Genomic DNA, 23525 nt, shown 5'->3' with positions numbered 1-23525 from the left:
AGGAGGCACCAAATCTTTTTTGCCTGCAAACTACTACCTTCTTTATTAGATCTAGCTAATAACACTGTTTTGTCTTTTTCCAAATAGCTCCAGATATATGGAAAAGATTTATGTAGGTGGATGGGGATCCTCAAACCCCTCAGCAAGATCTTCTGAGAATGGCTTTTAAGATACCTAGAGGCAGAAAAGCCCAATAGAGATCAGGGGAACTACCAGCTTTTAGGATACACCCTTAAAGGCTCCAACACCCCAAAGGGGTCTCATAGGATGCCATCTGGATTCTGCTTCAATAGTGGAAAGGAAGGTCATTGAGCTAAAGCCTGGCAGGCTTACACACCTCTGCTGTGAGGAAACAGGGACACTGGAAGGTGGGATTCCCCCTCGCTCCTCTAAGGGAGGGTTCAGTCTCTTCCAGCCCTGCTCCAGCCACCTATAACCTAACGTTGCCCAGAAAGCTGGGGTTTTCCACTGAAGGCTGAAGGTGCCCAGGGCCGTCGGCCCCATCTACGACACTGTGGACGAGCCTAGGGTATTTCTTCCAAGAAGCAGGTAAACTGATCTCATTTGCACAAGGGCCACTTAACTATGTTTTGCCTGAATAGTCAGGTTTTTTATTCTTCCCTCAAAGATCTCTGTTGTGGGTGTTGATAGCCCTATTTTCTGCTGCTTTGCTTAATATATAGTGTTTTATTTATCCCTCCTACCTCAACGCCCCACTCATATTTCAGGCTGGGACCTACTCCTAATTTAGAGCTCTCTTTCCTCCTTTTGCCAACTTGTATTATGAATTTACCTTTGCCACCTAGTTTAGTGTATCCCAAGGTTCTCTTTACCATGCCACAGTCACAGAGCTCCAGGGAAAAGCAACCTGGTCTCAACTCTCCAGGCAGAGGAGAACAGAAGCTCCATATCCACGCATCCTGCAAATGGCTTTTTCCAGTTTACCTCAATCATTACCAGCTAGAAGCAGCGGTCATTGGGACTTGGACATGAGCTGCAAAGTATAGAATGGTACAACAATTCCAGTGCCATGCGGACTTTTCCTGTGGGGAACTTTCCTGGACTCCTGCTCCCTGTGACAGCTCCTAACAGACTGAACTGTGGTTGGGTTGCATTTTTCAGGGATTTGGCATGGTGATGGGGCCAACTTGGACTTGGTGAACATGTTAAGGACACTACTTTTTTATGGATCCTTGCTGTATTGGCCAAGAGTTTGCTTAAAGGCTTTTAATCACTGTAAAAAAAAATAGAGGTCTAGATGAAGAAGATGGGGCACATATACACCATGGTATACTATTCAGCTAGGAGAAATGATGACATCGGATCACTTACAGCGGAATGGTGGAGTCTTGGTAGCATTGTGCGGGGTAAAATAAGCGAATCAGAAAAAAACAGGAACTGCAGGATTCCATACATTGGTGGGACATAAAAGCAAGACTAAGAGGCATGGACAGGAGTGTGGTGGTTACGGGGCATGGGGGGAGGGAAGGAGGGAGAGGGGGAGGGGGAGGGGTACAGAGAGAACTGGATGGAGGGTGGTGGAGGACGATCTCTCTTCGGATGATGGGTATGCAACAGAACTAAATGACAAGATAACCTGGAAATGTTTTCTTTGAATGTATGTACCCTGATTTATTGATGTCACCCCATTAAAATAAAAATTTATTTATATAAAAAAAAGAAAAAAGAAGAAGACCCTTTAGATTCTACAACCATTTCCTCATGCATCTTATCAAAATACACTTGATCACCATGTTCACTTTCTTCGTCCTTAGAAGAAATAAAACCATTGAAAATGGGAAACAGGAGAGTCTCAGAGTGTGGGATAGGTCATATTGTTGAAGGAATATTGGGATATGCGATCACATGCTGTTTTTTCTTGCCAATGCCCTTTGTATGGATCAGACAGAAATAACAGTCACTGCTGTGGTCCTTAGGTTCACGCCAAACCATGGAAATACCAAAAGGCATTCCTTTGCATTTTCCTTTTGTTCAGTCAAAAACATTTCCTCACAATTATGACACATAATATGAGGAGCCCAATTCTTGTCTTGATCACCAAGGGGAACTTGAAAATAGGCAATATATGCACATGTCACAAATGATGAAATATTGCACTTTTGACGTTGAAGTGTGTAACAGCCACATATATAACAGAAGATGTCAGGACTATTCTTACATTTATTCCTACTCGAAGAAGCCATGATGCAATCTTAAAACAAAATAAGAGGGTGTTTTTTATCAGATAATAATTTTTCACATTTGAAAACAGCTACAATTACAAAAATGTGATGTTTGTAATACATTAATTGCCTTGTGGTTATGTTCAATCCAAGAGTCATTGCCCTTTAAGTCCAATTTAAAAACCAATGCATGTCATTAACTGTAACAAAAAGAAATTAAGATTGCATAAAAATTAGAGCATGCACCAAAAAATGGATTTCAGATTTGAAATCAGTGATGAAGAAATATATAGAAAAAGTTCTAAAACATCATGCAACAGAAAATGAAAAAAAATTGTTCCCAATGTAATTGTTATATCTTCTTGGTGAGCTGGCATTTTTCTCATTGTACAATATATTTTTCTTTTTGTCCCTTTTGGCAGCTTTCAATTTAAAGTGTAACTGGTCTGATAAAAGTATGCCCACCCAACTCTCTTTGGTTTCCATTTACATTCAATACCTTTTTTCATCTTTTACTTTCATCTTGTGTTTATCTCTAAATTTAAAATGAGTCTCTTGGAGAGGGCAGATACTTGGGTCTTGTTTTATTTGTTTGACTGTTCTGGTATTCAGCCACCCTCTGTCTTTTGAGGGGAGATTTTAACCCACTTACATTTAAAGTAATTACTAATAGTTCAGGACTTACTATAGCCATTGATAACTGTTTCTGGTCTCCCTTATAGCTTTTCTTTCTTTCTTTTTTTTATTTTTAGTGAGAGAGAGGGACAGACTGGGACAGACAGACAGGAAGGGAGAGAGATGAAAAGCATCAATTCTTCATTGCAATATTTTAGCTGTTCATTGATTGCTTTCTCATATATGCCTTGACTGAGGGGCTCCAGCTGAGCCAGTGTCCATACTCAAGCCAGTGATCTTGGGCTTCAAGCCAGCGATCATGGAGTCATATCTATGATCCCACACTCAAGCCAGTGACCCTATGCTCTAGCTGGATGAGCCAGTGCTCAAGCCAGTGACCTCAGGATTTCAGACCTAGTTCCTCAACATTCCAGGTCGTTGCTCTATTCACTGCACCTCCACCTGGTCAGTCCCTTATAGCTTTTCTTGTCTTTCTTTTTCTTTCTTGCTGTCTTCCTTTCTAACTTGTTGATTTGGGGGAGCAATGGTATGTTTTGTTTAAATTATCATTTTCTTTTGTGTACCTTCTATATGTATTTTTAATGGCTTATAAAACCTCTTATAACAATCTACTTTGAGTTAATAGCAACTTAACCTTAATCACATATAATTCCACACTTTTATATATCGCAACTTTGTTATTATTTTTTAAAATTATATTTTTATATTGTATATCCATTAAAAGTTTTTATAGTTATAATTTTTATACTTATGCTTTTTAATTTGTATACCAGAATCAGCAATGATTTACAATCTTCTGGTTTACAGATTTATAGTGTTTTGTATTTATCTATGTATTTACCTTATTATACTTTACCAGCAAGCTTTATATTTTAGTATGTTTTTGTGTTGCTGTTTAGCATCTTTTCATTTAAACTTGAATAACTGCTTTATTATTTTTTGAAAGGCATGTTTAGCATTGATAAACTCCTTTAGCTTTTGTGCATCAGGAAACTTTTTCTCCTTCCTTCCTGAGGAATAGTTTTCCTGGATGAGGTATTCTTGATTGTTTGTCTTAATTTAAGCACTATGAATAGTGAACTTGCTCATTGACATGTTTTGTTGGTATTTCTACATTAAAAAAAAAAATTTATCTCTCTTGGTCTTTATGAACTGGCTTCATACACAGGAAGACATTTATCAATAAGCTTGACTAGAGATTCTAGAAGCCTCAACCTTTTTCTATGGATGTGCCTTCTCTGGACTTGGGTGTGTAAATTTTCACTTAGAGAGATTTCCTGATTTCTGTTTTCAGGAGTTCCTAATCCCTTGCTCCTGTGGTGTTTTGTCTTCTATACCTACACTTCCTCTGGAGCAGCAGCACAGCTGTCAGCTCTTTGATGGTGTTGTTCTCAGATGTTGTTGCTTTCTAGATCCCCAGGCATCTAGAGTATGTCAGGTCTGTGAGTGTTTCAAGACAGGAGAGATGAAAACTAGTTCTCCCTACCACCAGAAGAACTGAACACTGGACATAAGTTTCAATCTTCTCTATCTCTCTCCAGGGAGAATCTGAGAGCTGTGAATTTTTCTGATGGTGTCATTCTGAGCCAGAGTAAGGGGCTAAGGTAATGAGTCATACCAGTTCAAACCATCACCTTTGTTCTCAGCAGGTCCAGTCTGAAGCCCTTTATGTGTAGCTCAGATTCAAGGCAAAAAGCAATCCCTTGGGTAGCTTCCTGAAAAGTCAGGCTGTTGAATATGTGATCCAGTCTTCCCCTACCATCCTTTGCTTTGTTCTTGTAAGTAAATTGAATAGTAATTCAAATCCCAAAATAACCCTTTTAAATTTTGTAATTTTGTCCAGTATTAACAGAGAATTTTCTAATTGCCTAGGTATCACCAGGGTCCCTAGGATTGCCACTTTAAAAGTGGTGTAGCTCTTTACTGACTTTAGAAGATTAGTTACTTCACTTCCTTATGTGCTCCATTTTGAGAAGTTCCGTGAGTTTAAAGGACCCCACATTGTTACTACACCTATGAAAATGAGAAAACAATCCAAATAGATTTAGATCCTCTAGAGCAGTTATTCCAGGAAATACTATGCTTCTGCAATCCATTACCTAAGACTATAGCAGAGAAAGTGGTATCAGACAGAAGAAGAGCAAAAGGAGAAAATATTTAATTTCTTGGACAAGATGCCAGTCAGTTTAATTGTGTCAACAACCAGCTTCCCACAAAGATCACATGAATAAGTTCTTTACCAAATGAACTTTAGTTTATTATAAATACTGTTGTAATTGGAAATACCATCTTGACAAAATCCTAGCAGGATCTCAGAGAGGTAAGAGGAAGGTATTTATAGATTGTAAAGAATTTGGGCACAAATGATTTTTAAAAATTATTTTTTTCCACTCGGGTAACTAGGATTGGTCAAAATTCATTATAATATTTCAAGACTGGTGAGGTTTTTGAAAGACTCTTGATAAGTAAACTGTTTTTTGTAAGTAAGGGGTTTGCCAAAGTGAAGACTCTATTATCCTGAAAAGTGAGTTATTTTGCTCAGGAAAGCAAACAATTTGCTTAAAGAAATTATTGTTTAAGAATTTCCTGAACCAAACACTATACACTTTATTGGATCTTAGCTTTTTCTACATATTTTTTTAAATCAAAATAACTTTATTTCAGAAACTGGCTGTGGCTTTTTAAAAAATTTATTTTCTAATTAAAGTTGACATACTATATATATATTTAAGATTACAAGTTGCTTAATTGTGATCCTCGCTTTACTTCAGTGGTCTGGAACCAAACTCACACACAGTATCTCCTAGGTTCGCCTGTACATCACTAGTAGGTAGCAGACCTAGGTCTGGGAGGGGCCATCTGTCTCCAAGTCTCAAGCTCACACTGAATCCTGCTGCTTTGGGGGATGGTGTTTTCTCTAGGAGCATGTTGCAGAGGTAGCAAAGACAACGTCGGAATGACTGCAAAGCAGGAGATGAAATCTTCGAGTCCTTGCTGCTGTGTGGCCTGCATGTTCCTGTGCTGCCAATGACCGCTTCTGTGGGGACAGACTGTCACAGAGTTATATAAAGATAAGTTGAAATGTTTTAAGTTTTCATTTCCATAGTAGCAAGGAAACTGTTGATACTATTGCCCAGAAAGGGGTTTGGAGCCGTGATCTCAGATACCAAGAACACCAGCTCAGAGAGACCTATTTCCCACTGGAAATGGTCAAACGGAATCAGAAGGCCTTATTTGGGGGACTTTCACATTGGGTGGTGACAGTGACACATTTATTTTGGTTTTAGTGCCCTTGGGTTAACAGGTAACAGAATAGCTGCTGGGCTAGGCTCTCCCACTCACTCCACGGAATGATTAGTTTCATCTTACCTCCTCTTGGTGCCTTGCTCAAAGTGTCACATTCTCTCCAAACTTATTTTCTTGCCTTTAAGAAGCTGCTTCCGAGATCAGAGGCTCCACTGGTCAAGCTTGACCCTGTCCTGCGAGAGATAAACAGGCCCGACTACGTTTCCCAAATTGCAACACTGGTGAGTCAGGCAGGGTCGGACAGCTGGTTCCTCACAGTGCCCCTGGTTGTTCCTGATAGGGAAGAACATGGCTCATGCCAGTATGCTGCTGTGTGTGTGCACACATATAAACAGACATTCCCAGGCCCCCCAGTGCTATCTTAAATTATTGACATTCTGAATGGCTGAACATTTGGGGAAAAGGGTGAGTGCAAACTCACTCTCCTCAAGATAAGCTCCAGGTTTCATAAGCCAAAAATAAATAAAGCCAGAGCTGTTATTTGGCACCTTTTGGAGCTGTCTCTTGACCCTACCTGGTCAAGGGCAGTTTCAGGAGTCCTTGCACTGTGGAAAGAGGAGAGGAGGGTTGCAATGGAGGACGGGGGAGGAACTCAGAAGAGGGAAGAAGGATTTATGAAGGAGCAATTGGCAGAAGGCCCAGAGAAAAAAGATGTATCATAAAAATGTGAACATGTCTTCACCACAAGAGAAGATACTGATGTTACGACATCTTTAAAAAATACCTCTGAAAATGTGAATGCCCTTTTCCTTAAATGACATTCAATGTATGAGGAGTGGGGCAGATGATATTAATAATACAATAATACTGCCACCAATATCATATTATACCTTGTAATAAACATTTCACATTAACTTTATGAAAAGCAATTTATAGTTTACAAGGGCTTTCTCATTCATCTTTTCCATCAGCCCACCCAAGTTATGAGCCACATTTTACAGATGAAAAAAATGAGGCTACAGAAGGAGATATGCAATTAACTGAGGCATAATTAAGAGGTGGGGAGGGGCAGGATTGTCTGAAGTAACCCAGAGCTATACTTACCAGAGGCACTAGGAAGGGCTATTTCTTTTCAATGATTGCTCAGAGGGCTAAACCTCCAATGTACTTCTAAGTAGAGGAGCCCTACCTTCCCCAGTATTATCCAGAGCAACTTTCTCAATTAAACACTCCTTTGACTAGTGTTGCTTGGTACTTAGATCACAGCAGCATAGCATCTGTGAAGATTAAAGTACCAGGGAAAATTTCAAGATCTATCCAATGCCCTTCTTTTTCAATGTCTCATCCTTCTTTAATTTTTAATTTTATTGATTTTAATTTATTGTGTTTACATAGATTAAAGTGTCCTGCCGAATACACTCCCCCCACTCCCGTGTTCCCCTCAACATCCCTCTTGCCCCTCTTCTTCTAATGCCCTCCCCATTCCCTCCAGGATTTGCTTTCTTGCTCTCTATAACACTGTGTTATATATGTATAATTGCACCAATCTCTTTCCCTTCTCTGATCCCATTCTTTCATCCTTTTTCCCTCTGTTCATTTTCCTTCTGGTCCCTTTGATCCTGCCTCTGTCTCAATTCTGTTCCTCAGTTCACATTGTTCATTGGATTCCTCAAATGAGTGAGGTCATATGATATTTTTCTTTCTCTGCCTGGCTTATTTCACTTAGCATAATAGTTTCTAGGTCCATCCATGTTGTGACAAAAGGTAAGATTTCCTTCTTTTTCATAGCCACATGGTATTCCATTGTGTATATCAGGGGTCCCAAACTACGGCCCGCGGGCCACATGCAGCCCCCTGAAGCCATTTATCCGGCCCCCGCCGCACTTTCGGAAGGGGCACCTCTTTCATTGGTGGTCAGTGAGAAAAGCATAGTTCCCACTGAAATACTGGTCAGTTTGTTAATTTAAATTTACTTGTTCTTTATTTTAAATATTGTATTTGTTCCCGTTTTGTTTTTTTACTTTAAAATAAGATATGTGCAGTGTGCATAGGGATTTGTTCATAGTTTTTTTATAGCCCGGCCCTCCAACGGTCTGAGGGACAGTGAACTGGCCCCCTGTGTAAAAAGTTTGGGGACCCCTGGTGTATATGCACCACTGCTTTTTAATCCACTCTTCCACTGACAGACACTTAGGCTGTTTCCAGATCCTGGCTATTGTAAACAATGCTGCAATAAACATGGCGGTGCATTTCTTCTTTTGAATCAGTGATTTGATATTCTTAGGATGTATTCCTAAAAGTGGGATTGCTGGGCCAAAAGGCAGTTCCATTTTTATTTTTTGAGGAATCTCCATACTGTTGTCCACAGTGGCAGCACCAGTCTACATTCCTACCAGCAGTGCAGAAGGGTTCCCTTTTCTCCACATCCTCGTCAGCACTTACTATGTGTTGTTTTGTTAATGAGTGCCATTCTGACAGGCATGAGGTGGTATCTCATTGTGGTTTTAATTTGCATTTCTCTAATGATTGGTGATGTTGAGCATTTTTTCATCTGCCTATTGGCCATCTGTATGTCCTCTTTGGAGAAGTGTCTATTCATTTCTTTTGCCATTTTTTGATTGGATTGTTTATTTTCCTGGTGTTCAGTTTTACAAGTTCTTTATAAATTTTGGTTATTAACCCCTTATGAGATGTCTTGTCGAATATGTTCTCCCATTGTGTGGTTTGTCTTTTTATTTTGTTCATACTGTCTGTAGCTGTGCAAAAGCTTTTCAGTTTGATATAGTCTCATTTGTTCATTCTGTTCTTTATTTCACTTGCCCATGGAGATAAATCAGCGATTATATTGCTGCAAGAAATGTTGGAGAGCTTACTGCCTATGTTTTCTTCTACGATGATTATGGTTTCACAATGTACATTTAAGTCTTTTATCCATTTTGAGTTTGTTTTTGTGAATGGTGTAAGTTGGTGATCTAGTTTCATTTTTTTGCAGGTAGCTGTCCAATTTTCCCAACACCATTTGTTAAAGAGACTGTCTTTACTCCATTGTATGCTCCTACCTCCTTTGTCAAATGTCAATTGTCCATTAAGATGTTGGTTTATTTCTGGGTTCTCTGTCTTGTTTCACTGATGCCAGTACCAAGCTGTTTTGAGTACAATGGCTTTGTATGGCTTTGTAGTATAACTTGATATCAGGAAGTGTGATACCTCCCACTTTATTCTTTTTTTTTTTTCCAAGATTGCTTGCTGAGGCTTTCATGTTCTTTTTTGGTTCCATATAAATTTTTGGAATATGTGTTCTATATTTTTGAAGTATGTCATTGGTATTTTAATAGGAATTTCATTGAATTTGTAAATTGCTTTGGGTAATATAGACATTTTAATGATGTTTATTTTTTTATCCATGAACATGAACATGGTATATGCTTCCACTTGTTTGTATCTTCCTTGATTTCTTTTATCAATGTTTAAAATTTTCCAAGTACAAGTCTTTAACCTTCCTGGTTAAATTTACTCCTAGGTACTTTATTTCTTTTCTTTCTTTTTTTTTTTTTTTTTTTTGCAATAGTGAAGGGGATTGTTTTCTTAACTTTCTTTCAGACAGTTCATTGTTGGTGTATAAAAAAATTCCTCTAATTTATGAATATTAATTTTATATCCTGCCACCTTGCTGAATTCATTCATCAGGTCCAGTAGTTTTTTGACTGAAACTTTATGATTTTCTATATACAATATAATATCATCTGCAAATAATGATAATTTTGTTTCTTTTCCAATTTAGATGCCTTTTATTTCTTCTTCTTGTCTGATTGCTGTGGCTAGGACTTCCAGAACTGTGTTGAATAAGAGTAGCAAAAGGGGACACCCCTGCCTTGTTCCTAATTTTAAGGGGATTGTTTTTAATTTTTGCCCATTGATTATGATGTTGGCTGTGGGCTTGTCATAGATGGCCTTTATCATGTTGAAGTATGTTCACTGTATTCCCACTTTGCTGAGAGTTTTGATAATAAATGGGTGCTGGATTTTATCAAATAATTTTTCTGCATCTATTAATATTACCATGTGATTTTTCTCTTTCCTTTTGTTTATATGATGAATCACATTGATTGATTTACCAATATTGTACCAGCCTTGTCTCCCCAGAATAAATCTCACTTGATCATTATGTATAATTGATTTTTTTCATGTATTTCTGGATCCACCTTGCTAATAGTTTGTTGAGAATTCTAGCATCTAGGTTCATCAGAGATATTGGTCTATAATTTTCTTTCTTTGTATTGTCTTTGCCTGGTTTTGAATGAAGATTATGCTTGCCTCATAAAAGCAGTTTGGAAGTCTTCCCTCCTCTTGAATTTTTTGAAATAGCTTCAGAAGGATAGGAGTTAGTTCTTTTATGAATATTTGGTAGAATTTACCTGTAAAGCCATCTGGCCCAGGGCTTTGTTTGTTGGGAGTTTTTTGATAACTGTTTCAATCTCTGTTGTTGTAATCAGTCTGTTTAGGTTTTCTGATTCTTCCAGATTGATTTTTAAAAGATTATATGTTTCAAGAAATTTGTCCATTTCACCTAGGTTGTCTAATATTTTGGCATAAGTTCTTCATAGTATTTTTTTACTATCCTTTGTATTTCCGTTGTGTCAGTTGTTACTTCTCCATTCTCATTTCTAATTTTATTTATTTTGAGTCCTCTTTTTTTTCTTAGTGAGTCTGGTAAAAGGGTCATCAATCTCGTTTACTTTTCAAAGATCAAGCTCTGGGTTTCATCAATCTTCTGTATTTTTTTTTTTTTTTTTTTAGCCTCTATGTCATTTATTTCCACTCTGATCTTTATTATTTCCTTTTTTCTACTTCCTCTGGGCTTTACTGCTGTTCTTTTTCTAGTTCTTTTAGATGCAGGGTTAAGTTGTTAATTTTAGCTTTTTCTAGCTTCTTGAGGTATGCCTGTAATGCTATAAACTTCCCTCTCAGTACTGCTTTTGCTATGTCCCATAAATTTTGAGTTGTTGTATATTCATTTTTATTTGTTTCAAGGAAATTCTTTATTTCTTCTTTGATCTCATTTTTAACTCATTCATTATTTAATAACATGCTGTTTAGTTTCCAAGTGTTTAAATGTTTTTCAGTTTTTCTATCGTAGTTAATTATTAGTTTCACGCCATTGTGATCAGAGAATGTGCTTGATATGATTTCAATCTTCTTAAATTTATTGAGACTCACTTTGTGTCTTAGCATGTGGCCTATCCTAGAGAATGTACCATGAACACTTGAAAAAAAATGTATATTCTGATGCTTTAGGGTGAAAGGTTCTGAAGATATCTATTAAATCTAGTTGATCTCGTGTGTCATTTAAAGCTGCTGTTTCTCTTTTAATTTTCTTTCTTGAGGATCTATCCAGTGATGCTAGTGGGATATTGAAATCCCCTACTATTATAGTGTTGCTGTTGATTTCGTCCTCTATGTCAATCAAAATATGCTTTATATATTTAGGTGCTCCTGTATTAGGCACATAGATATTTATAATGGTTATATCTTCCTGTTGGATTGCTCCCTTTATCACTAGGTAGTGACCTTCTTTATCTCTTAGTGTAGCCTTTCTTTTAAAGTCTATTTTTTCAGATATAAGTATTGCAACCCCAGCTTTTTTTTTTTTTCATTTTCATTTGCATGAAATATTTTTTTTCTGTCCCTTTACTTTTAGTCTATGTGTATCTTTTGTTTTGAGGTGTGTCTCTTGTATAAAAATAAAGCTGTACCTTTGGAGATGCCTGGCAGATGAGCTAAAAGAATTTGGTTCTCTCATTTGTTTCGTGCCGACACCGTCCATTCCTGTGGAACCCCTGGATTCCCTCCTGGGTGGGACACAGGCAGGGGTACACTGAACCTTAAACAATATTAGAGGCAAAGCTTGTCCCCATTTAAGACCTGTTTTCTGACAAAATTTGCTAAATCCTAACTTCAAAGTCCTATTTATATATTCCACCTTTCCTGAACTCTGAAGTCTGTAAGCTGTGTGAAGCTTCCAGGTGATGTTCAATGCTTGATATTCTCCTTGTACTACTTTAGTCACAAAGCCTGGGCCATTGTCAGAGCCTATCCAAAGTGGCAGTCCAAAAAAACCTTGGAATTACTTCTCTGAGCAATGCCCTTGTTACTTCTCTAGTTTTTTCAGTCCGGGTGAGGTAGGCTTCTACCCATCCTGAGTAGGTGCATACTAACACCAACAGGTACTGGTAATCTTGACTTTAGGCATCTTGATGACGTCCACCTGTATATCTTCAAAGGGGGAAGCCATGTGGAACTGAATACCAGGGGGTACTGAAGGTCCTTGTTTCACATTATTCTGATGGCAGGTTGAGCAACACAGGCTGACTTTCTTGGCTAGGGTTACCAAGAGAGGGATATAGAAATATCTTCTTAGCAGTTTTTCTGTCTTTTCTTGTCCCAGATGGGTGGCAGCATGCAAAGCCTGGTCTAGTACTGGTCCCAACAGGATGTGGGGAGTGACAACTCTACCACCTGGCACTCAACTGTCTTTTAATTCTTTGGCCCCTTCTTTCTCTGTCCACCTTTCCTCTCCCTCGGAATATCTAAGCACAAGTTCCAAGGCCCACGGGATGTTAGGAGCTATAGGACCTTTGTGGTAGGGTAGGATAGAAACCCTCTTTGCCTCTACATCTTCTCTGGCATTTCCCTGGGCTTCTACCATTCCTCCCTTCTGGTGTCCTCGGCAGAGGATCACTGCTACTTGTTTTGGCTTCCAGACTGCTTCCAGAACATGGAGAAGTTCTCCTGGATATTTAAGTTCTTTGCCCCAAGCAGTTAAGAGTCCCCTTTCTTTGTAAACTACCCTGTGTACTTGGAGAGTGAGAAAAGCAAAATGGGAATCTGTAAAGATATTCACTCCTTTCATTTCACTGAGCTCTAAGGCTCCATTCAGGGCAATCAGTTCTGTCCACTGAGCAGAAGTGCCTTGGGGTAGAGGTCATGTCTCTATAGTCTCTGTTAGAGTCACTACTGCATACCCTGCCTGCCTTTCTCCCCTTGAGTAGACAGAGCTGCTTCCATCCACATACAGCTTCAGTCAGGCTCTCTGAGGGGTTGATCTAGCAAGTCCAGCTGGCTGGAGTATACTGCATCAAGTACTTCCAAGCAATTGTGTTGTGGCTTTCCCTCTCTCACTGGGAGCAGTGTTGCTGGATTTAAGGTGGTACACATCTCTATTACTAGTCTTGGGTTTTCACATAATAAGCTCTGGTACTTAGTGAGGCAGGCATTAGTGAGCCAGTGATGTCTTTCAGCATTTATCAGAGTCACTACTGCATGTGACGCCCTTACTTTCAGGTCTTGTTTTAAAGTTAGTTTGTCTGCCTCTTGTACCAGCATAGCAGTGGCTGCTAGGCCTCTTAAGCATGGTGGCCAGCCTTTGTAACCCCATCTATTTGGTTGGAAAGGTAGGCTATCAGTCACAGTCATGACCCCAAATCCTGGTTAATATACCCACTGTTGTCTTGTTCCTCTCTGAGACATGCAGCACAAAAGGTTTTGCTAGGTTAGGAAGACCTACCGCTGGGGCAACTTGTAATTCCTTTTAAAGAGTCTGAAAGGCACAGTCCTATTCTGGCCTTTAGACCGTGGGTTCTTTTTATCCCCCCTTTGTGACTTCCTAGAAGGGTTTGGCCAGTACTACAAAGTTGGGGATCCGCAACCGGCAGAACCCTACTGCACCCAGGAACTCTAACTTGTCTCCATTGGGATGTTCTGAATGACCTGTTTCCGTTCTACCCCTAGCCTCTTTCCCCCGTTGAAGAAAGAATCCCAAGTATTTTATTTGCCTTTGGCAGATCTGGGCCTTCTTCTATGAGATTTTGTATCCATTCTTCTCTAGATGATGTAGAAGCTCCTCTGTTTCTTGAGCACATCCTTGGAGAGTCTCATGACCTAGCAACAGGTCATCCATGTACTGAAGGAGGACATATCAGATGTCCTGTGCAGGAAAGCTCTGGAGTTCCCATGTGAGAGCTTCCCTAAAGATGGTGAGGGAGTTCTTGAACTTTTGCGGGAGCCTAGTCCAAGTATACTGTACCTTAGCCCCCGTAGCTGGGTCCTCCCATTGGAAGACAAACAGCTTTCAGCTTTCAGGAGCCAGTCTTATACTAAAGAAGGCATCTTTTACGTCCAAGCAAGTGAACCATGTGACTTGAGCAGGGAGGAGGCTTAGGAGAGTATAAGGATTTGGTACTGTCGGGGGCAGAGTCACTGCTGCCTCATTTATAACCTTCAAATCCTGTACTGGCCAATAATCATTGGTCCCCAGTTTTCTGACAGGGAGCAAAAATTTATTCCAGGGTGACTGGCATGAGATAATGATTTTGTACTCTTTGAGTCTCTGTAAATGTACCTGGATTCCTTCCAAGGCCTCCTTAGGAATTGGATATTGTTTCTGGCTGACAGGCAATGCCCCAGGTTTTAACTCTATCCATACTGGCACTTGGTTTTTTGCCAGCCCAGATGGGGGTGGGGGTGGGGGGTTTCAGCCCAGACTCCAAGGTATTTTTGAATTAGTTTTTGGCTTGGAGGCTTCCCAGATGCAGCAGCAAAAATCTCTACTCCTCGTCTCTGGGGATGGTTAGAGTTAGAACAAGCCTGGGCTTAAGCACCTGTTAGTCCAGCTGGCCATTGTCAGCAAAGGATAAGGTAGCCATTAATTTTCTCAGCAGATCGCCTCCTGATAGGGGCACTGGCCAGTCAGGTATGTATGAAAATTGATGTATTCAATATACCTTCATGACTTCCTATTGTACATTTACGGGGCAGAAAGAATGCCTATTTGGCCTGTGTTCCTGTACTTCCTATAATATCCACTCTATGGGTGGAGAGTGGCCATGTCACCACTGAGTGTCCAACCCCTGTATCAATCAGAAAGTCCATCTTCTGGCCCCCTACCTCTATGTGGACTATAGACTCAGTGGGGACCCCTGAGTCCAGTCACCCTCAGTCCAAGAGGGACTCCCCAGCTATGTTGTACAGGGTGCCTTCCCCTTGAGGGGCAGCTGGCAAGCATGCCTCCCCCTTGTCCCAGTTGGGACATTTATTTTTCCAGTGACTGGTTCCCCAGCAGATGACACACTGATCACATTGCAGGGGAGCTCTGCCCAACTGCCGTTTCCTGCCCTTGCCTATCTTCTTTCTGTTTTCGAACAGGGGAGAGTTTCCTTTTCTCTTCTGCTGAAGAACTGCCACTCTGAATTCTTTTTCTGCATTCAGCACTCATCTTCCTTTCTGCTTGCAATATCACTGTTCACATAGACTTTATTGGCTACTTCTAGGAGTTGGGATATATTCATTCCCGCAAAGCCTTCTAATTTCTGGTTGTTGTTTTATATATATATATATATATCTCCTGTACTCTGGCTGACAAAGGCCATGTTAACCATTCTTCAGTTCTCTGGATTCTCTGGGTCAAAAAGGTATAGATTCTGTAGGTTTCACACAATCTCTCATAAAAATCACCCAGATTTTCATCCTTTCTTTTCAAATCCTCTGCCACTTTGTTGATATTAGTGGCCTTCTGGCTTCCCTACCATAGGCCTTGGAGGAGAGCCTCTCTATACCTCCTCAACCATCTCAAGCCCTGTTCTTCATTCGAGTCCCACTTAGGATCCTCCCCTGGTATCTGGACCCTTGCATATTCCTGGGGATTCTGGTGCTCCACTGGAGCATTCTCCTCTAGCCATTTAATCACCACCTGTATTATCCAGTGTCTTTCTTCTGTGTTGAACAGAGTGAGGAGCAACTGATGGCAGTCTGCCCATATAAGATTGTGGGTTTGGAATATGGATTGCATGAGGTCTACTAGGGCCTGAGGCTTTTCTGTATAAGAGGGAGTGTGGTGCTTCCAATTGAGGAGGTCAGTGGTGGTGAAAGGTTGATACACCAGCATTCATCCCTCTACTATATCCCTTGCTCATTTGTTACTGTGTTTCTTACTTCTTTCAGAGGCATCTGCATACCAGGTATTGTTTTTTAGTGTAACCTCCAAACTAGGGGTAGGAGATCCTGGGCCTAATTCTGGCAATTCAGTGGGAATCACCTCCAGCTTGAGTTTGGGCAAGCATATGCTGGGACCTGATATATCTGGCGATGATGGGCCTGAGTCAGTGGCAGTCACAGGGGTGGACAGAGAGTCAGGTATGGATGGGTGGAGCCTCGCTGGTACGTAAAGTTGAGGAGTCAGAGTTTCTGCTTCTTCTGGTTCATTAGAGGTTATAATTTCTGGCTTTGGCTGTTGCAGTGGCTCTCTGGGTCTGGTGGAATGTTTGCCTGCCTTAGCTACCAATACTGTAGAAGCCTAACCTCTAAGTCAGGTGGGTGGGTGTGAAATTAGAGTAAGCCAATTGTCTATGTAGGAAAACTAGTTGGGGTGGCCTGGATCTCTAGTGACTCCCTGCCACACCTTCTGTATTACAGACTTATCCAAGCTTCCTTCTAATGGCCACTTCCCAAAAAGTGGGCCATTCTAACTCACACAAGGTCTTCGATTTCCCTGGGGACATAAAAACCCCATAATCCCCTGAGAATCCTTTCTTAAAATTCTTGACCATCATGGCTAAAGGAGTGGGTTTCCCCTGTGAACCTCCCATTCCTCCCACGACAGACAACAATCACACCACAAGAAAGAATAGGGGAATGGGAGGGGAAACTTGGAGGGGACACTACTCGCTTCAATATATCACCACCCACTATCCTCACGGGAATGGCGGGCCTTCTTGGCTTATGGCAGGCTGATATAAACCGTCAGTATGCAATTCTGCCTCTCAGCCATATGAAGCTTTCTAAGGAATCGTGGTTCAGGACCCAACACTTGCTTTGGCCCTGTGGGAGAGAATCAGAACCCTCTCCCGATGTCCATCTCATTCACTCTGCACTCACTTTCTTTCACACAACCTCCCACACACCAGTGTAAGGTGACGAGTCACCACTCCTAACCTTGTGGGGCTCATTCCCCACAACCAGTGGAGGGTGACAAGTCACCACTCCGTGGGGTCCACTCCCCACAACCAGTGGGAGAGTGCACAGTTGCCACTCCTAACCTATGGAGGGTGATTAGAGTCTCTCTGAAGGGTGATCAGGCCTCCCTTCTGCCCAATAGGGCAGGACCTCAGCTAGTTACCCTTTCCTGGTATGCCTTACCGTGCTTCAGACACACTTCTGTTCTCGTTCCTTTGTTATCTGAATTTTGCTGGCACCAGCAGATGGAAATTCCCCTTTTTGCCCTATGAGGTGCCCACACAGGAAAATTCTCAGGGCACATTTAGCAGGCATGTCTACAGGACCATTTGGGGGCTCCCCAGTGGGGTACCCAAAGTCTATCAAATGCAGGTGTCTCTCCTTCTTGCTTCCTGGCCAACACACCAAAATCTGTAGCAGGAAGTGACCCAATGGAGGATAGATACTCAGATAACTCAATCGATAAAAAAAGGAGACTTTATTAAGCCGGCAGAGCATATGGGACTTGTAGCTCCAAAACACAGGCTCCCCAACGTTGATTTTCTTACAGGTTATATACCTTTACAGTATCTAAGCAATGTGCTTGTGATTTCTTTGGTTAAGATTTCCTAGGACTCAAGAAGAGGGGAAGGAAAGCTTTGGTGTGGTCAGCAAGAGGGAACGGGTTTCCAGATAACTGGCCATAGTTACAAACAGATCTTGCTGTTCTTGTTTTTTATTGTAACTATAGGATATAGATAATTAATCACTGGCTGACTCAGTTACCCCAGCTGGCTCCTTTCCCTTGTATTCTTTTCGTTTCTTCCTTCTCAGAGAAGAGGGGGTCTGCCCCTCCTTCCACACCAACACAAAGGTATTAAGTAACAAAATCTCTTTTTTTTAATCTTCCCTCCTTTCTTCCTTCTTTACTTCTTTATTTGTCCTCCTTTTATAAAAAATAAAATAAAAAATAAAACTTTGAGGAAAAGGCATTTTGGACCAAGTACCTGTACTTTTGTGTAGAGCCAAATAAATATTTTGTAGTCTTTGAGTATTTTTATTAAATATCGGTTTTTTGTTTGTTTTTTTTTATTTTGTTTTTTATTACTCAGTAAGAGGAGGGGAGGAAGATAAACAAAACTCCCTCATGTGCCCCGACCGGGATGTACCTGGCAAGCCCACTAAGGGATGATGCTCTGCCCTAATGGGTCATTGTTTCATTGCTCAGCAACAGAACTCTTCTTAGTGCCTGAGGTGGAGGCTATAGAGCCATCCTCAATGCCTGGGACCAACTGGCTCCAATTAAGCCATGGCTGCATGGGAGGAGAAAGAAAGAGAGAGAAAAGCGAGAGGGGGAAGGCTGGAGAAGTAGATGGGTGATTCTCCTGTGTGCCCTGACCAGGAATGAACCTGGGACATTCACATGCCAGGCTGATACTCTACCACTGAGCCAATGGGCCAGGGCGTAAATACATATTTTCCTTGCAAATTTACATGAGAAATTACATAGGCCAAATATAATTGTACCATAATTAAGATTTCAAGCAAAAAAGATATCTATATATAGAAAAAGTGATAAGCTAAGAGACAAATAAGTGCACCATAAGATCTAAATATTGATATTTGTTATAGTAATCCCAATTTATTATAATCAGATATATAAATGGAACAAAATCACTGTTTTTCAAACTGAGACTCAAATTGGATGAAATTACAAAATATGTAGATGTTTGATTTTCAGGACATATGCTGTGATATTTACTTAATGAATCACCTTAACTGAGCTAAATGATACCCAGCTAACTGGTAAACCATTATTTCTGGGTGTGTCTGTGAGAGTGTTACTGGAAGAGATTAACATGTGAATCGGTAGATTAAGAAAACAGATGGCTCTTGCCACTTTGAACAGGGGTCATCTAATCCACTGAAGGCAGAAAGAGAACAAAATAGTGCAGAAATAGCAAATTCTTTTTCTCTTTTTGGGTTGTGATGTTTATATCCTCTTGCCCTTGGACATAAGAGCTGCTAGTTCTCAGGCCTTGAACTGGGAGTTATACCATTGGCTTTCCTAGTCCTCTGGCCTTCAGACTTGCTCTGAATTATACCACCAGCTTTCCTGGTTCTCTAGCCTGAAGGTGGCAGGTTGTAGGATTTCTTGTTCTTCAAAACCACATGAGCCATTTTCTGTAATAAATTTTCTCATATATTTCTCTCTATATATAGTCTATTTGGAAAACAGTTTCAATGTAAAAGGATGGAAAAATAAATGCCTGGAAAATAATAGTTGAATACCTACAACAATATTAGTAATTATACAGAAAATATAATTGCTACTTCTAATAATAACAGGTATGAGTATTTTAATTATAGCCTTTCTGATTGGATGGGTGCTGTCTTGTTGAGGTCTTAATTTGTATTTCTGTGATGACTGCATATATAATCTAGTATAAAGTATAGGGGAAGGCAACACATTTAGACATGATGCACTTTTCTAGCTCAGTGCTCAATAATCTGATGCAATGTTAAATGTCTACATGAGACTTTAAGGGAGTAAATTGTTGTACCTAAACACAAAATGTCAGAGAGGAAAAGTTTGAGATAGACCTAGCACTTCAAAGAAACATTTCTGGAGAGTGTAAGGTTTAAATTGAATTTAAGATAGTTACTATGTTGGGCTTAGAAAATAAAAGACAATAAACCAGGGAGACACTGAGTAAAACTAAGAAATAGAGTGTTTGTTAGATTGGCTTGTTTTTAAGCAGTCTTGCTTCTCTCCTAAGTTCCTGGTCATTTGAAGGGTCTTCTGTGAGATCTGTATGGTTGAATCATCACTTGGAACACCCTAATATAGTTCATTGAATGACAGGTAAATGAGTTGTGGAGTTTGAAGTGCTGATTCAGCATATTTCTGATAGGATTAATATTAGTATAAGAAGAGACAAGAGACCTTGCTTTTGCTCTGTGTATATTGCCCAAGAAGAGGTTATGAGAGCACACAGTGAGACAGCAGTTACCAACAAGTCTGGAATAGAGGCCTCACCACAGATTGTTGTCCTTCTGATCTTGAACTTTTTGCTACCAGAACTGTGAGAAAATGAATGTCTGTCATTTAAGCCACTTAGTCTAGGGTGTTTTGTTATGGCAACCCAAGCTGACTGACACAGTTCCCCTATAAAACAGTAAGTAAACCTGGAAAAAATATGTCAGAAATCAACTTTTTTTTTTCAGAACTCTAGAAACTAACCAAAAGCTTGTAATAACCATAAGAACACCTAATCAGAAAAAAGAAAAAAAGAACAGCTGAATTTAAGTAAGAACAGTGAGCTTTGCAGTATTTTAACTTAATCCTTTCTATTCAGCTCAATGGTTACCTTGGAAATAACAGCTTGCATCCCCTTAATAGTACTGGACGAGGGAGCAGAATGGTAAAGACACATTCAGGTTGGAACCCACATGGATGAGCTACAACTTATTGAAGATGGAGTGAAATCCATGTCTATTCTTATTCCTTATATTTCAGGATTAGTGTTTCTGACCTTGTTGAGGTGACTATATTGCAGAATCCATGGTACTTCATCACAGAGTTAAGCACACATTTGGCTTAGGGTCAGGGAAGTTGAAGATGGATTGATAGGAAATTAGAGCAATTGAAGGCCTATCTGCAGATTTTCCTTGTGGCCCACTCAACCTTGATCCATACAAGAAAGGCCATTCTGAAAGTGTAGTTCAGTCTAGACAAGTTAAATTATTACAAAGCTATATCACAGTGTCCAAAATTTACATATCTGAGAAAGGAAAAAATCATCAAAACGTAAACTAAGAAAAAAAATAGCCAAGAGAAACAGATCCAATAGTCCCACAGTTGATTGAGGTAGTGAAATTAGCTGATAAGTTTCAAATAACTGTAACTGATTTATTTGTTCAAGCATGTAGAGGAAGAGTTACATAATATCACCATAGTTTGGAATCTAAAATAGAAAAATACTTAGGATTTCTATAAGAAAAAAATATAACTTATGAAAAAAAATATTAAAAGAGTGTATTAGGCCTGAAAAACACAGGATGTATGAACTGGGAGACTCTATAATTGCAAAGTTTCAGACTGAAGAATAGAATATAAAGAAAAAAGCATAGAGAGATAAGAGACACAATGAAAAGATATAACATACACATAACTAGACACACAAATGGAAAAGAGCATGATACTGAAAAACTACTTGAAGAAATAATGGTTGGAATTTTACTTTTAAATTCATGTATTCAATGAGGTATGTGAAACTCAAGCAGGATAAATATAACTAAAACCATACCAAACACATTAGAAACAGACTATGAAAAACAAGTTGAAGTAAAAATGTTTAAGGTAACTTGAGAATAAAACATATTGTATTTATATAAGCCATAAAACAGATCACTAACTTTTTAACATATAATACAGAAAGCACAAAACAATGAAAGTACCTCTCTGGAAGGAAATAAGTTCTAATTGAGCTTCCTTTATGTGACAATATTCTTAAAAAATGTAGCTTAAATAAATATGATTATATCAAATCCGAGAGAAGCGATTTTACTTTAGATTAAGAAGATACAGTCAAATACCAAGATGTCCTGGTTTTTGAATAAAATTCAATACAAGGTTATATTGGTACTGGCCAGGGAGCTTAGTTGGTTAGAGCATCATCCTGATACACAAGGTTATGGGTTGGATCCCAGGTCAGGGCACATAAGAGAATCAACCAATGAATGCATAAAAGAGTGGAACAACAAATCAATGTTTCTCTCTCACTCTGTCTCTTTAAAACTTAAAAAACAACAACAACAACAAACAAACAGGCAAGGAAAGCTCAATCTGCATGGATTTTTCTTTTTTTAAACAAGAGTGTGATGGCAGACAGGGACAGAAAGGGAGAGAGATGAGAAGCATCAACTTGTAGTTGCAGCACTTGAGCTGTTCATTGATTGCTTTATCATATGTGCCTTGACCAAGGGGCTCCCGCCCAACCAGTGACCCCTTGCTCAAGCCAGTGACCTTGGGCTTCAATCCAAAAACTTTTGGGTTCAAGCAGCAACCATGGGATCATGTCTATGATCCCATGCTCAAGCTCGTGATCCTGCACTCAAGCTGGTGAGCCCTTGCTCAAGTCAGTGACCTCAAGATTTTAAACCTGGGTCCTCAGCATCCCATCCATTGCTCCACCACCTGATACTGCATGGATTTTTGTAAACCAATATTTATCCTTCAATTTTTCTAGTTTTTCAGAAAACCTGTCTCCCTGATATTTTGTAAAGCCAGAAGCTACGGCCAGGGCTGCCACTATCAAAGCAGCCCGGCCCATGCAGGTTCGCACTGGATTCGGACAATCGGTAAAGAAACAACGGAGCCAAAAACTGGTGGGCCATAGTCTTTAATCCTAGCTTGCACCCAGCGGGCAAGCAAAAAACACACACTGGGCTCCAAAACCCACTCACATTCAGTGCTCACAAAGCTACTGACTTATCCGAGTTTCCTAGAATCAAAGATTCCTAGCTCACCAGACTTATTCACCTCTGTTCCTGTTGGGCAGATAAAATATCTTATGCTCACTTTGTTAAAGATGGCATTGCCCAGGTGAAATTAATGTGTTGAGAATCCTTGTAGCCTGGGGCTTGGTTTTGGGATTAAGCCTTTCCCACCCTTTTTTGATGTGAGGTGGTACAATCCAATCATGCCTCAGAGAAGTGACTTTGTATTAGAGACTTCCCTGTTTTGTATATTGGATTAGAGATTGTGAAGCTACAATATAAAATGGGGGCAGAACGAGAGTTTGCTCTCTTTTGGTTCCTGGGATGATTAGCATGAGAGAGCAGAGGGAGCAGAGCAGAGAGCAGAAAGAGGCCATATGGCCAGGAGAAGCAGCCAAGATGGCGGAGTGCTGAGTGAGATGCCAGTTTGTGCAGTGTTTGTATCTGGGATAAGGAAGGAGATGGGGAACTGAGGAGAATAAGGCTGGTGAGCTAGAAACCTTTGATTCTAGGAAACTCGGATAAGTCAGTAGCTTTGTGAGTACTGAATGTGAGTGGGTTTTGGAGCCCAGTGTGTGTTTTTTGCTTGCCCGCCGGGTGCAAGCTAGGATTAAAGACTATAGCCCACCAGTTTTTGGCTCCGTTGTTTCTTTACCGACTGTCCGAATCCAATGCGAACCTGCATGGGCCAGAAGGCTGCTTTGATAGTGGCCATGGCTTCTGGCTTTACAGTTCCCCATCTCCTTCCTTCTCCCTGCATAAACTGCACAAACTGGCTTCTCACTCAACACTCCGCCATCTTGGCTGCTTCTCCTGGCCTCCTCCACATGGCCTTTCTCTGCTCTCTGCTCTCTCCTCTGCTAATCTCAGGAACCAAGAGAGCAAGCTCCCGTTCTGCCCCTATTTTATAGTGTAGAAATCCAAAACTTTAATCCAATATACAAAATAGGGAAGTCTCTAATACAAAGTCAC

The 23525-nt window shown here is 40.2% G+C and overlaps 1 protein-coding gene across 1 annotated transcript in view; it reads right to left on the bottom strand.

Annotated features, from left to right (window-relative positions):
• Positions 1-5581: 5581 nt before the first annotated feature.
• The window catches only part of LOC136330032 (selection and upkeep of intraepithelial T-cells protein 1-like), a 76214-nt gene continuing 58270 nt past the window's right edge, over positions 5582-23525 (bottom strand). Inside the window, exons 9-11 of the mRNA XM_066266552.1 lie at positions 12288-12443; positions 6640-6716; positions 5582-5869 (exon numbers count right to left, since the gene is read on the bottom strand). Coding sequence (XP_066122649.1) covers positions 5582-5869; positions 6640-6716; positions 12288-12443 — 521 coding nt within the window. The remainder of the gene's footprint in view (positions 5870-6639; positions 6717-12287; positions 12444-23525) is intronic.

The sequence above is a fragment of the Saccopteryx bilineata genome, chromosome 3 (assembly GCF_036850765.1).
Source record: "Saccopteryx bilineata isolate mSacBil1 chromosome 3, mSacBil1_pri_phased_curated, whole genome shotgun sequence".
In the NCBI taxonomy this organism is placed as follows: domain Eukaryota; kingdom Metazoa; phylum Chordata; class Mammalia; order Chiroptera; family Emballonuridae; genus Saccopteryx; species Saccopteryx bilineata.
Note: the sequence above shows the minus strand (reverse complement) of the source record. Positions and strands in the feature narration are given on the sequence as shown.